Source organism: Oratosquilla oratoria, chromosome 27 (genome assembly GCF_046742065.1).
Source record: "Oratosquilla oratoria isolate Oo_2021 chromosome 27, ASM4674206v1, whole genome shotgun sequence".
Lineage (NCBI taxonomy): Eukaryota > Metazoa > Arthropoda > Malacostraca > Stomatopoda > Squillidae > Oratosquilla > Oratosquilla oratoria.
The window spans coordinates 5,235,652-5,251,792 of NC_134803.1; the positions used below are offsets into that span (position 1 = coordinate 5,235,652).

A 16,141-nucleotide genomic window follows, 5' to 3' on the forward strand; every position below is an offset into this window, starting at 1 on the left:
AGGTAGCCAAAAAGGAAAAGGCACAAAATCATTTCCACCCATTCCATCCCTGAATACACTCCACATCCCTCCATCCTCCCTCTTTTCTTAGCACCTCCTGGATGACAGGTCATCCCTGCACCTTGTCCATTGCCCTGGGTCAGAAGCAGTGTCGCAAGACACAGCACATCCACAGCAAGGTCGCTTCATTAAATCAGCGACCCCCCCTCTCCGTCCCCCCATTGCATAAAAGGAGAAGACAGGGAGAAATCCCTTCGGGCTGCATCAAATTTTGCTCACACATACTACCTCACCCATTCCACCTCATGCATCACAACATCATCCATATACAACCATTCTCCATTCACCCGTCTTCTGTCCTCTCCCGACCTTCCTCAACAGACATTCCCCTCTTCCCCAAAGCCCCCTTCACCCCATCCATCCACCTCATCCTAGGATGTCCCCTCATGTTCACTCCCTCCACATCTGCCTTCCATACCTCTTTTACTAGTATTTCTTCACTCATTCTTTCCATGTGTCCAAACCATCCTAATACTCTTTCATCAACCCTATCTCCCAGCTCCCTTTCCACCCCTGTTCTCCTTCTCACCTCCTCATTTCTCACTCTATCTAGCCTAGTAACCCCCATCATACTTCTCAGACACCTCATCCCAAACACATTCAAACTCCTTCTCTCTTATGTTCCATGTTTCTGCCCCATACAGTGCTGTTGGCACAATCACTCCTTCATACAGTCTCCTCTTAGCATCCATTCCCAAATATCTATTCCTCATTACACTTTTTAATCCACCAAGGCATTTACTCGCTTCTCTCAATCTACATTCTCCCTCCACCTTCACTCCACCTTTTCCTGCCACATTTGCACCCAAGTATCTAAAACTATCTATTTCCTCCAGTCGCTCACCCTTAATGCTCACTTCCAGTCTACTGCCACTTTCACCCCTTGTACATCTCATCACCTTATTTTACCCACATTTATCTTTAGCTTTCTTCTATCACATACTCTCCCAAACTCTGTCACCAACTTCCTCAATCCCTCCTCCGATCCTGCCACAAGCGCAGTGCCGTCCACAAACAACATATGGCTCACCTCCCACTTTTCTCCATTTTCTTTAATCATATCCAATCCCTGACCCACTACCCTTGCATTTACCTCTCGCACTACCCCATTCATGTATAAGCTGAACAGCCAGGGCGACATAACGCATCCTTGATGAAGTCCCACCTTTACCTCGAACCACTCACTCTCTCCATTTCTAATCCTGACACAAGCTCTACTACTCTCATAAAAACTCTTGACAGCTCCTAGAAGCTTTCCTCCTATCCCGTATATCTGCATAACCTCCCACAGTGCCTTTCTGTCTACCCTATCATAAACCTTTTCCAGATCCATAAAAGCCCAAAAAACATCCTTCCCCTTTCCTATAGCTTTCTCACATATCTGTCTTACCACAAAGATCTGATCTACACAACCTCTACCTGTCCTAAATCCACACTGTTCCTCACCAATTACTCCCTCTCTTCCTCTCCTAATCCTCTCAATCAAGATCCTCCCATAAGCCTTTCCAACTACACTTAACAAGCTAATCCCTCTGAAACTACTACATTCACACTTGTCCCCTTTTCCCTTGTAAAGAGGAACTATACAGGCATTCCTCCAGTCCTCCGGCACTCTACCCTCTCTCCAGCAAACATTAAATAACCTCACCAGCCAGTCAACCATCACTGTACCTCGATTTTAGACATTGTGCATGGCATCCATCCAGACCAGGTGCCTTACCTGCTTTCATCATCTTAACAACTGCCTTCACTTCATCCTTCCTTATTTCTCCTCCATTCTCCTCACTCATCAAGGTCATTTTCTTAGCATTTCCCACTGCAGCTATCTTTCCCTCCCTATCCTCTTTCACATTTAGCAACTCCCTAAAATATTCTGCCCATCTTCCCCTTACTGCCTTCTCTTCCATTATCATCTCTCCATCTGCACCTTTTACCTTTCTTCTCTACTTGATTCGCCTCCTCTTCCTCTCTTAATTTCTTTCCAAAACATCTTTTTATTATTTTCAAAATTTTCTGTCATACTCTTACCCCATTTCACATGTTGAGAAGGAGAATGGGTGTGGAAAGGGAGTTGGAGTTGGAGAGAGGGTTGATGAAAGAGTATTGGGATGGTTTGGACACATGGAAAGAATGACTGAAGAAAGATTAGTAAAAGATGTGGATGTGATGTGTCTTTCGACACTGCTGACCACAGGGAAAGATATATATACATACATATATATATATATACATATACATACAGTATATATATACATAAACACTGAATGGTTCCCAGTGATCAATTAATATCTTCTTTCAACCACAAATCACTTTTAATTCCATGCCATTGCAGTCAAGACTGAAGAATCGCTCGATGGAAGCATCCGTTGGATATTGAAACATGGACGAGCCGAGGATTCGAACCCATCTAACCCGTAACAAAGTTACAGTGACTTAAACCAATAGCGTATTGGTTTAAGTCACTGTAACTTTGTTACGGGTTAGCTGGGTTCGAATCCTTGGCTCGTCCACGTTTCAATTTCCAACGGATGCCTCCATCAAGCGTTTCTTCAGTCTTGACTGCGATGGCATGGACTTAAAAGTGATTTGTGGTTGAAAAAAGATATATATATATATACATATATAGTTACACACACACACACATATATATATATATATATATATATATATATATATATACATATATACATACATATATATATATATATAATTCATATATACATATATATATATATATACATATACACATGGTGAGAGAGAGGGATTATTGGTACATTAATAACCATAAAAAAAAGCCTCTTTGGACTTACTAGATGGCATGTCTACATGAACATTGCTTGATGCATTGGTATTTTCATCTGCACTGTCATCTGAGTCTGAGTCTGACTGGCCGCCACCACGTTTAGACTTTCTCTCATGTGCTTGTAAGAGGCTTAAGACATCATCACCTCCAGCAGCTGAAGAGGGCTGGTCACGAGTCTTTGAGTTTGGCAGACTTTCTGGTTCAGCCTAAAAAAAGAAGAATTCTAATTAATAAATAAAAGAACATATCATGAACATACAACTGCACTGGAAAAATACTGACATAAAAACAATACATAAGTATCAGTAATACATGACAAAAAATACCTACATCTATATACATAAACATGGTAGCCAGCCAAAGCATACAACCATCTGTCACTGCTATCCCCTGCCACAACCTAACAAATAAAATATATAACACAGACATGCACAATGACACCAAAAGATGGCTGGCCAATTATCTGGCAGGTAGGAATGCTTATTTGTCATATAATGGCCAATCATCGCACATCAGAAACATTAAGAATGGAGTACCACAGGGCTCAGTTCTATCCCCCACACTATTTAATCTATACATGCATGACTTACCCACACCAGACAACTCAGAAATACAAATCTCTTCCTATGCAGACAACATAATCACATGCACACATCGTAACACAGACAAAGCTGCAGAAATAATCCAGCCATACCTTGATACACTCAACAAATGGTTCATCACAAACAGACTCAAAATAGCTCCAACCAAATCTACAGCAACAATTCTCACCAACTGGACAATAGAACACAAATACATACCTCATCTCTACATCAACAACACTAATACCACACACAAACACACCGAAAATTCTTGGTGTAACATACGATACATCCATGTCTTTCAAACAACACATCACAAACACAAAAAACAAATGCACACCTAGACTTAATGCACTTAAGTCAATCACTGGAATGACATTTGGACAAAACAAAGAAACTAATATAACAATATACAAACAATGCATACGCTCAGTGTTGAATTATGAGAGTTCCGCATGGGCTCCTAATCTCAGTGAGACACACCACAACACCCTTCAAATCATACAAAACAAAGCCCTAAAAACAATTACAGGCTGCACAAATACAACACCAACAGACCATTTACACCATGAAACAAAAGTCCTCAAAGTCAAGGACCACCTCGACATGAGAGGCACACAAACACTTGCCGCAGCCACCACAAACACATCACACCCGCTACACTACATAGCAGAACACCCACACACACCAAGAAACATTAAAACAACACCCAAAGACCTTTATTACGCACAAATACTCTCTTCTCTTCCTCCACAACCACCAAATACCAGCCTCCGGAAACATATTCATAATCATATCACTCACCACTCCATTAACACACTGAAAGACAACACATTGCTGCATGCCAGACCCCCTGATATCCACCCTTCTGAATCCTCTCTCCCACGAAAGGACAGAGTCCACTTGGCCAGACTGCGGTGCGGCCACCACCCAGCACTTCTAAGCTACCAGAAGAGGCTGGATGACCGTATTGTGAACAGCTGCCCAGGATGTAACACTTCACCCCATACTATACAACACATAATGGAAGACTGCATTATACACAATCATGCACGCAAACAACACAACATACACTCTATAAAGGATTTGTGGGAAAACCCAGTTTCGGCTGTAGCATTCCTTGGGGAGACGGGACTGCTCGGACAGACAGTCTAGGGAACAACAACAACAACAACAACCATCTGTCACTCCTCCCTGCCCACCATTTGTTTTTTCTTTCATCTGAGCTACATGCAAGAGACCAGAAGCAATTCAGCATGACACAGCTGGTTTACCCCCACCACTTCATTACATGGCAACCCTTCCTTCTCATGCAGTCACATGAGATTATACAAGACATGAAGAAATCCTTCTAAGTCTCATCAATTCATCATCCACTCTTTACCCACATTTTTCTTTTTGCCTTCTCTCTTCTTTATTCAACAGATTTTCTCCTTATACTCAAGGCCCTTTTCAAAGAATATATTCATCACCTTGGTCTTCCCATCAAGTTCGCTCAACGTACCTCTGAATTCTACACTTTTTTTTGCTTATCTTTCTTCATTCATTCTTTCCATGTGCCCAAACCATTCCAGTTTTCTTTGACTGACCCTTGCCCTCCATCTCACCTCTTCATTTCTCATTCTATTCATTCTTGTAACCCCGACCATAATTCTCAAAAATTTGATCACAAACACAATTTCCTCTCTCTACCTCCCTACCATTCCAAGTACCACATACAGTGTTGATTGTACAATCATTCCTTTATACAGTTTTCTCTTTGAATTTATCCCCAGATACCCATTTCTCATGACACTTTATTCCATTAAGGGGGTTGACTCTCATTTCGGTGATTCGCTCGATCGGATTATGCATTTCTGGTCCTCCTCTTATTTTTCTATGCAAGACAATGGAAATTTAACACAATGTGCAGGGAAATGGGATGCATCTGTGACAGAAATTTCATCGAAATCCATTGAGAAATTTTTACTCAACAGACGATTTACTTGCAATTTTGAGTTATTTTTTAAATAACGTTTATTTTTCCAAAAGTATGAGGAGAATAATAATTTCTTTTGATGTACAGTTAGTAGACATCCAAATGTACCTAAACTAGTATACTCATAATTATAAGTGAAAAAGAAAGAAAGTCAGCCTTACAGCAAATTATAGAAAAAAAAAAGACAACTTTAAAAAATTGTCAAAAATATATATCAACTAGGTTAAGAATGAATTTACTAGTTTTGTTAGATATAAGTATCACGATCATTTTCTAACAAGAATGATCAAAATTGCTCATTTACACACGACGGTATAGTTACTTTTGTGCGAAAAAACTAGTTTTGAGAAAATAACATTTTTATGTTTATATATTCACTACTCCATAAAAGTGCCTCCAAAGAGTATCAAATGCACATATCTACTTATATAATCCTTTGACCATTTCTTGGAAGTAAGCAGCAGATGTTCATTACATTTCTTTTGTACCCATGCCAGCTGAGAATCGTGACAATCCTAACTTTCCATATCCTTCACATAATGAATGGTACACATGCATTACAATCCCTTTGCTAAGGTGAGTATTCTTGCACTTCTCAGGTTCAGAATGGAGCAAAATACTTCGGCAACTATCACATCTGACATATTTAGTTATGGAGTAGTGAATTTATAAACAAGAAATGTATAAAACAGGATACAGCACGTGGAGAAATGACGCACGCATATGCTGAACCCTTTTTCGATCGCACTGAGTGTGGTGACTGCTGCCTAAGCTATCGTACAACAATATCAGAGTATAAAATTCTCAAAAACAACAACAAAAAATGACAAAATACAAGGAAAACAAACCATAGCAAAGAAAGGGGCGTGGCTGACGGGCGGACCTTTAAATTTCTGGCCCTTTAAACCTGCCATTACCTGAGAAGGGTGGCGTTATACGTCTGGAAACCAGTCCCGCGGTGTTCAGGGACATCACACCAGTTCACACACGAAGTTTGACAAAATTGAATATTTTTCACCGAAATGAGAGGCAACCCCCTTAAGGGGGGACTGAACACCTTGAATCATGAAATTTTCATCCAAAAATCGAATTTTAGATATGGGCATATTTGAATAATATAAACATCCTAAAAGCAAAATATGAACGACTTTTTCCTCCCCAGCATAATGGAGGGAGTTTAAAGGGCCCGGGAGGCATGTCAATTTAAATGGCTCATGCAAGAATAGGCCCTAAATATATGTCTTGTTTTCGCTTGTCTAATTCCATGAAATGGCTATATTGCTATATTTTTGTATGCCTGGCATCAGCATGACTTTCTCTTTCGTGTGGTGTGCACAGCACGCTTCAAGCCTAAGTAATCAGGTACACTCATAGGCAGCAATGAATAGTCTGTTTAGTCAATGCACATAGCTTGCAAAATATTTTCCAAAATATTGCTGCACTTTTCTTGAGGACTATGATCTTGTTGGGGTCACTGAATTTTGGATAAATACTGATAACAGATTTCTTAGCAGAGTATAGAACAGTGGTACCTCTATTTACACAATTAATCCATTCTGTATGCCTCCGCATAAATAGAAATTCATGTAAATAGATATGATGAAACCTGTCACCAAACAGACATAAATAGCTATGACTATGATGTTCCTGCAATATTAATACCAAAAAATCAATGTTAAAGACCACTTACAAGGTAAAAAATATAATGAAAAAAAAGCAGCTGGCATAAGGGGATGGGAGTGAGGAGGTGGTGGAGTGGTGGGGGGCTTACTGACCCCCCTCTGAAGAAGGAGGTGCTCCTTCAGCTGGAGTGGCACCCTAATCAGGGTGCTGTTGTTTGGCACGAGGCTGGAAGAACTCTGTGATGGTTGCTTGCTGGCACTGTGTATGCAGGATTTGGCAGTAGTGAGGCATGACAAGCTCATTGAACTGGCTTGCAACACAGCTCACTAGTGTCTGGTCCAGGTGTGTGACCTCTACAAAATCTTAGAGCTTCCTCCACATTACACAGGCCTCCTTCACCTCCTCCGTGGTGGGGCCCTGAACACAATCGTCGTCTCCCTCAACCTCTTGCTGTTCCCAGGCCAGTTCAGCGACCTGCTCCTGATACAGTTCCTTCAGCTCCTCAGTGGTCATTTCATCCTTGTGCTCCCTTACTAACTCCTCAACATCCCAATCCTCCATCTCCAGGCCCAGGTCCCTCCCTAGCGCAACGATGTCCGAGATGACTGATGAACTAGCAGGCTCAAAGCCCTTGAAGTCCCACTCCTTGTCAAATGATGGCCAAAGCTTCTTCCACGTTGCCTGTAGTCCTGATGGTAACCTACTCCCAGCTCTCGCTAATCATCTTGACACAGTGCAAGATGCTGAAGTGGGACTTCCAAAATTCTTGCAGGGTTAGGTCTGTGTCAGTGGTAGAATTTAAGCAGTGTTCAAACAGAGCATGCGTGTACAGCTTCTTGAAATTAGAAATGACCTGTTGGTCCATCAGTTGCAGAATGGAAGTGGTGTTAGGAGGCAGGAATTTAATTGTGATGAAATCCAGGTCTTGGGGAAGATGTGCCTGCATGTCAAGGGGATGTGCTGGGGCATAATCCAGCAGCAGGAGGCACTTCAGTGGCACTCCATTCCCCTGCAGAAACTTCTTGATCTCAGGGTCGCATGCCCCTTCGAGCCACTCCTGGCACAGCTGTCAGGTTGCCCATGCCTTCGGGTTGGAATGCCACATCACTGGAAGTCTGCTCTTCAGGACATTGCCCCTCTTGAATGCTCATGGCATCTCCGAATGATACATTACGAGCGGCGTGATCTTCCACCACTGCCTTCACCTCTTCATCCTACTATTCACTAATTCTCCTTCTGTTCCCTCCTATCTTCCTCATGCTACATATAAAAAATATATATTCATTATGATGATTGACACTAACTGTTGAAAGAAAACAGATATCATTACCTTTGTTGGCTCACTAGCAGTAATATTGGTGGTGATGAGAGATGTAGCTTCAGACAGCCAGATAGGCTTGTCTTTGGTTTGTACCATGTCTTCAAGTCCATCTTCGGCATTGATATTGACATCAATTGAGCCTTCCACCACAAAACCCTGAAAGATAGGCTCCATTAAAATCCTCTTTTCATAATATGCATCTCACATTATAGCAGGTATGAATTCAACTGAAAGATGCAGGTCCTGATGTGCAACAGACAAAATAACTTGGTTTCAGGAGATCAATCAATTAATTCATAGCCCCTGGTCTCTATTGTAAGAGACCCATGGCTCCCTGGTAACTGGCAATGGCCACCAGACAGGCCCATAAATCGCACAGGAAAGAAATGATGTGTTTTGTCCAGGGACTGTTAGTGTGGGGCATTGTAGGATGAGGTATTCAATGTTTTTTTTTGTGTGGTGGTTGCATGTAGGGCAGCCTAATTCTGTGATTATACTGTTTTAATGCTGAATGGTATCCTGAATATAAGCATGTCAATGTGGTCCTCACTTCCCTTTAGTAGGGATTTTTATCTGGAACTGATGTCAGATTAGGAAGATCATGTGTATTAAATCAAGTGAGTTTTTACTCATGAGCAGTTAATGTACTACAAGAGAGAAAGGGTTGGGTGGATTGTGTGTACAGTCAGTCCTCGACATTCATGTGTGGGTTTGGGGATAAAGATCCCTGCAAATGTTAAAAAAAATATGAACAACTATCACTCAATTCAAAACATCCTTGGACCCCTACTTGCATATACAGGATGTACAACTATGGAAAACACATTTATTTTCATTCTTTAATGTCTGTTAAATAATGACAGAAGATAAGGGTGAATAGAGAATGGTTATGTATGGAAGGGAGTAGGTGGGGGATGGGGGAAGAGGGAGTATGTGTGAATGATATTTTGACGCAGCCCAAGGTAATTTCTCCCCCATCTCATTTTCTCCATGAAGGGATGGAGAGGGAGACCGCTGATTAAATGAAGTGGCCTTGCTGCATTGCTTCTGATCCAGGGCAGTGGGTGAGATGCAGGTATGACCCATCATCCAGGAGCCATGCACTCATTGTAATCTATCCAAAAAGCCTCCCTTTCCTCTAAACTCTTTTCACTATCAGGCCCATATCCACTAACAAAAACACATCTCCCTTCCCATTTTCACCTTCATCCACATTAGCCAAGAAGACACCTGCTTCCACTCCACCACACACTTACCTATCTCTTCAATTACTAGTATAGCCACCCCTTCTCTCCATCGTCCTCTCTTTAGTCCTGAGGTCCTCAAATTCGCCCCTCCCTTTCAACTTGGTTTCACTCAGTGCCAACACATCCACCTTTCTTCTCACAAACATACTGCCTATCTCTTCCCTTTTACTCTCATCTGTACCACATCCACACACATTCGAAGACCCAATTCTTAGGGTACCGGTTGGAAAACTCCTCCCAGATCCTCTTACGCCTTTACTTTTTTCTAGTAATGTCCCCTTTTGGGCTACAGGGAGAAGGATGCCTAGTCCCATCCCTGTCCCATTTTTGTCACCTTATGACTCAAGTGGAAATATTTGGTGGCAGTATTTTTTTCCCTCACCATAGGGTTTGGCAAAATGAGAAAATGAATATTCAAAGAAATGGTACAGGACAGTAACAAGAGTGGGGGGACAGCATAACAGAGGGACAGTTGCACTACAGTAAAGTATCATCAATTCTCTATGAATAAAGATTTCCTCTACCACAGGCAAAATAATGTGTGTCTTTGGTCCACAGGGGCACTCCATATAGACCATAAAATATCAGCTGCATGCTACTTAGCAGCTTTTAACCCCACAATAACATGCAGCCAATACTGCAGACGTTACATTGATGTGTGAGGAAAATGGAAGTATTGGCTGCATGTTGTGGGGTTAAAAGCTGCTAAGTAGCATGCAGCTGATACTTTATGGGTGCCTGTGGTAGAGGAAATCTCTATTCATAGAGAATTGATGATACTTTATTATATTACAACTGTCCCTCAATTATGCTGTCCCCCCACTCTTGTTACTATCCTGTACGATTTCTCTGAATATTCATTTTCTCATTTTGCCAAACCCTGTGGTGGGGGGAAAGAATACTGCCACCAAGTATTTCCACTGAGTCATAAAAGGCGACAAAAATGGTACAGGGATAGGACTAGATATCCTTCTCCCTGTACCCCCAAAGGGGATACTCCTAAAAAAGTAATGGCATAAGAGGGTCTGGGAGGAGTTTTCCAACCAGTACCCTAAGGATTGAGGGTTTTAATATGTGTGGATATGGTAGAGATGAGATGGAAAAGATAGGCAGTATGTTTGTGAGAAGAAAGATGGATGTGTTGGCATTGAGTGAAACTAAGTTTAGAGAGAGGGTTAAGTTTCAGTTTGGGAGTGTAGTTGGGAGGATCTCAGGAGTGAAGAGAGGACTAGGGAGAGAAAGGGTGGCTATACTAGTAAATGATGAGATAGGTAAGCATGTGGTGGGGTGGAAGATGGTTTCTTCAAGGTTAATGTGGATGAAGGTGAAACTGGGAAAGGAGATGTGGGATTTTGTAAATCCATATGGGCCTGGTAGTGAGAGGAGTGTAGAGGAAAGGGAGGCTTTTTGGATATATCTAAATGAGTACATAGAGGGTTTAGGGAGAAATGTCAATGTAGTGGTACTGGGAGATCTTAATGCTTAGGTACAAAATGAACCAATAGAGGAGTGGGTGGGAAGTGTAGAGTTCCAGAAAAAAATCAGTGGAGAGTTGATGGTGGAGATGTGTCTGGAGAGTTAATCATAGGAAATACAGTGCTTAGGATGAAAGTACAGCAGAAGTACACATGTGACAGGGTGGTGGGTGGAAGGGTGGTAAAGCATTAATGGACTATATAGTGGTAACCATGAGTAAAATAGGAAGAGTTAATGATGTACATGTTCTAAGGGGAGAGAGTGGGGGAATATCAAATAATTTTTTGGTGGAAGGTAAGTTGAGAGTGGAGGATAGATGGAGAAAGAGGAAAAAGACAAAAGGTAGGGAGGTACTTGGAGTGAACTGCTTAAATGAGAAAGAAAAGGAGAAGGAGTACAAGAAAAAGTTGTGAGAGGAGTTGGAGAGAGCAAAGGATAGAGTATAACTAGGAGTGGAGGAATGGGGATGTTTCAAGGAGGGAGTCACAAAGTGTGCAAAGATGGTGTGTGGAACAAGGAGGATGGGAGGAAATAGAAGGAAGAGTAGAGAGTAGTGGGATGAGGAAGTAAAGAATGTTGTAGAAGAGAAGAAGCAAGCTTTCACAGATTGGTTACACAATAGGACAAGAAAATCACATGAGAGGTGCAATGAAAAGAGAAGGCAAAAAGGAGAGCAGATGTGAAATGGGGTACGAGTATGACAGAAAACTTTGAAAGTAATTAAAAGATGTTCTGGAATGAAATTAAAGAGGAAGAGGAGGTGAATCAAGTAGAGAAGAAAAGGTAAAAGGTACTGATGAAGAGATGATAATGGAAGAGAAGGCAGTAAGAGGAAGATGGGCAGAGTATTTTAGGGATTTGCTAAATGTGAAGGACAATAGGGAGGAGAAGTTGCAGTGGGAAGCACTAAGAAAATGAGAGTGATGAGTGAGGAAAACTGAAGAGAAATAAGGAAAGATGTGGTGAAGGCAGTTGTTAAGATGATGACAGCAGGTAAGGCACCTGAGTTGTATGGGTATGCAGAATGTCTAAACAAATTGTAGGAGAGAGGCCAAACGCAGAGCACGGGATCCAATATATTTGACGTTTTACCCAGCAGGGCTTCATCAGAAGCCCTGCTGGGCGAAACGTCAAATATATTGGATCCCATACTCTGCGTTTGGCCTCTCTCCTACAGTGCTGTTGCAGTCATTGCTGCTTTTACTCATGTCTAAACAAAGGTGGTACAGTGATAGTGAACTGGCTGGGGAGGTTATTTAATGTATGTTTAAGAGAGGGTAGAGTGCCAGAGGACTGGAGGAGTGCCTGTATTGTTCCACTTTACAAGGGAAAAGGGGACAAGTGTAAGTGTAGTAGATTCAGAGGGATCAGTTTAAGTGTAGTTGGTATGGCTTGTGGGAGGGTCTTGATTGAGAGGATTAGGAGAGGAACAGTGTGAGTTTAGGACAGGTAGGGGTTGCATGGATCACATTTTTGTGGTAAGACAGACATATGAGAAAGCTTTAGGAAAAAAGGTAAGGATGTTTTTTGGGCTTTTATGGATTTGGAAAAGGCTTATGACAGGGTAGACAGGGAGGCACTGTGGGAGGCATTGCAGATGTATGGGATAGGAGGAAAGATTTTAGGAGCAGTCAAGAGTTTTTACAAGAGTAGTAGAGCTTATGTTAGAATCAGAAATGGAGAGAATGAATGGTTTGAGGTAAAGGTGAGACTTCACCAGGGATGTGTTATGTCACCTTGGCTGTTCAATATATACATGGATAGGGTGGTCCAAGAGGTAAATGCAAGGGTAATGGGTTGGGGATTGGAGATGGTTAAAGAAAATGGAGAAAAATGGGAGATAAGCCAGTTGTTTGCTGATGACACTGTGCTTGTAGCAGGATCAAAGGAGGGATTGAGGAAGTTAGTGACAGAGTTCAGGAAGGTGTGCGAAAAAAGTTGAAGTTAAATGTGGTTAAAAGTAAGGTGACAAGATGTACAAGGGGAAACGTGGCAGCAGACTGGAAGTGAGTATTAACCCCTTCCATACGGTGTCGCATACGTAGGCGGCATGAAGAGCAAGTGGATACGCGAGGCTGCCATATCGGTGTCTTGATTATATTTATTGTAGTTGCCCCTGCGTAATGTCATACTCTCTAAACTGTCTTCATCACATTTTCTATGGTTATCAAAATTCACGGGTGAAAGAGAGAACGATCGATATAAGCAGTGACTATATTTTATGATGCGAGTATTATTATGACACATCGTACGTCTGGCAGAGAGACTGGAGGAAGTGGATAGTTTTAGATATTTGGGTGTAAATATGATGGGAAAGGGAGGAGTGGAGGTGGAGGTAAATGTAGATTAAAAGAAGTAAATGCCTTGGGGGATTAAAAAGTGTAATGAGAAATAGACATTTGAGAATGGATGCTAAGAGGAGATTTTATGAAGGAATGATTGTATCAACAGCACTGTATGGGGCAGAAACATTGAACATAAGAGAGGAGTTTGAATATGTTCGAGATGAGGAATCTGAGAAACATGATGGGGGTTACTTGGCTAGAGTGAGAAATGAGGTGACGAGGAGAACAGGGGTGGAAAAGGAGTTGGGAGATAGGGTTGATAAAAGAGTATCAGGATGGTTTGGACACATGGAAAGTATAAGTGAAGAAAGATTAGTAAAAGAGGTGTGGAAGGCAGAGGTGGAAGGAGTGAACATGAGGGGTGACCAAGGATGAGATGGAGTAAAAGGGGCTTTGGGAAAGAGGGGAATGTTTGAGGGAGGACAGAAGAGGACAGACGACAGGGATGAATGGAGAATGGTTGTATATGGATGATGCTGTGATGGATGAGGGGGAATGGGTAGGGGATGGGGGATGAGTGAGGGAGGGGTGGTGAAAAGGAGTGGAGTCGGTGGGGATGAAATGGGTGGGATTGGAATTGTGCCTTTTGACTTTGGCTACTTCCCTTGTAAGGTGGAAAAGAGCCCTTAGTGTGTGTGTGTGTGTATACATATATATATATATATATATATGTACTCTCATGAATACAATTAGGTGAAAAAAAAATATATATATTTATAAGTAGATATATATATATATATATAAGTATATATACATATGTAAACATATACATTACTTGTTTCTTTGTCTGATCTCCAGACCAAGCTCTTCCTCCATGATCTCCTGGCTTGGATGTCTTCTGGGAGCTCCTGCATTGGAAATGATTTTGTGGTATCATACAACATTACATACACACATAAGTATATGCATACATATACATTTATAAACATATATATATATATATATATATATATATATACACACATACACACACACAGTCAGACCTCCCCCAACATGAGTGTTACATTCCTTAGCCCATTGTGCAGGACAAAATTCATGATAGACAAATAACAGGTCTTATGGGAAAAAAATAGTTTAGGTTCCCAGACCCTCTCTAGACACTGACACACAACATGACCCAGGAGGCTATTCAAATCATGCTATCATGAATCATTGTCATATTTTGCAAATGCTGGGCTATTTTACCTATTTGTGTAAATGTGATATTTCGTGCATGGCAAAGTCATGTTGGGCGAGGTCTGATAGTATAAAAAAAAATATATATATATATATATATATATAGTGTGTGTATATGTATATATATGCAATAAAAACACTAAGAACATGTGTTCACAAATGTGCGAGAAACCTGTGTGTGTATGTATATAGTCACTATCCGAGTTACGACGTACGCGAGTTACGACCACCCGTACCTACAACCACATCTAGCAGATGCCTATTATGAGTTTACTGTACATGTCTGGCAGCACAGTGCGTAAGATAGTTGTGGCAACCGGCATCGCGTACGGCAGTTATGGCAGAGATAGAAAAGTTGCTATACACGTGGTTGGAAGATAATAGGCAAAGAAATGTGAGAGTGACATTGCAAGCAGTGAAAAGTAAGGCTACAAGTTAATTTCACATGTTGAAAGAACGTGCAGGTGAAGAATACGCTTCACATGAGTTCATAGTGAGTGCTGGGTGGTTTCGTTGCTTTCGAGAGCGTTACCAGGTTCACCACGTGTTGTCGAAAGGTGAGGCTGCTAGCAGTGATGCGCCTGCAGCTAAGGCATTTATGGAAGAGTTTGATAAATTATGGATGAAGGATATTTACGTACTTACGACCACGTCTAGCTGATGTCTATTATGAGTTTACTAATACAAATACACTATAATAAGTATTTTCTTTCTTTAACTTACCATATCATATTAACAACTAAGCAACTGAAAACAATACTGTATACAACCGTAGGAGAGAAGCCAAATGCAGAGTATGGGATCCAATGTATTTAACGTTTCGCCCACCAGGTTTCTTCAGAAATAACATAGTGGACAAACATCTGACTCCTTATATAACCCGAGCTTGCGGGGAGAAACGAACATGAAACTGGTGTAAAAAGAAAAAAAAAAAAAAAAAAAAAAAAGTAGACTGAACAACTTCACACCAGGCTTAATGACCCCCTTATGGGTTGATAGCCTTAAAAAAGTCCACTATGTTATTTCGGGAGAAGCCCTGCTGGGCGCAACGTTAAATACATTGGATCCCATACTCTGCGTTTGGCTTCTCTCCTACAGTGCTGTTGCAGTCGTTGCTGTACCTATATCTCACACTTAGAATGGATTGAAATGGATGAGAAAAATAGATCCCAAAATTCACATATATATTTAGAGTACATACAACAATTGAAGAATTAAGAAAAAATTATTAAAAGGAAACTACAATTTAAAAAACTTAAAAATGGTAAGCAAGGTTATATCTAATACGTGTGTGTGTGTGTGTATATACAGGTATAGTATATACATACAGTACCTGCATACGTATATATACTGAAATACAGTACAGTATTAAAACATTAAAAAAATAGAAAAAAAATATAAAAATTAAACTAAAAAGCATTGATAAATAAACAGTAAACAGCTTGTATTCAATAGAAAAAGTTACTTAAAAACGCAACAGATTGATATCATGTATCCTAGAGTAGAACCCTCGTGTCGGCCATTTTGAATA

The 16,141-nt window shown here is 41.0% G+C and overlaps 1 protein-coding gene across 2 annotated transcripts in view; it reads right to left on the bottom strand.

Moving 5' to 3' along the window:
- TfIIEalpha (transcription factor IIEalpha) overlaps positions 1–16,141 on the bottom strand; it is a 76,957-nt gene that overhangs the window by 7,878 nt on the left and 52,938 nt on the right. For both annotated transcript variants that reach the window (XM_076210162.1, XM_076210161.1), the window contains exons 7-9: positions 14,210–14,282; positions 8,376–8,522; positions 2,871–3,069 (exon numbers count right to left, since the gene is read on the bottom strand). In XM_076210162.1, the coding sequence (XP_076066277.1) occupies positions 2,871–3,069; positions 8,376–8,522; positions 14,210–14,282 (419 nt within the window). The remainder of the gene's footprint in view (positions 1–2,870; positions 3,070–8,375; positions 8,523–14,209; positions 14,283–16,141) is intronic.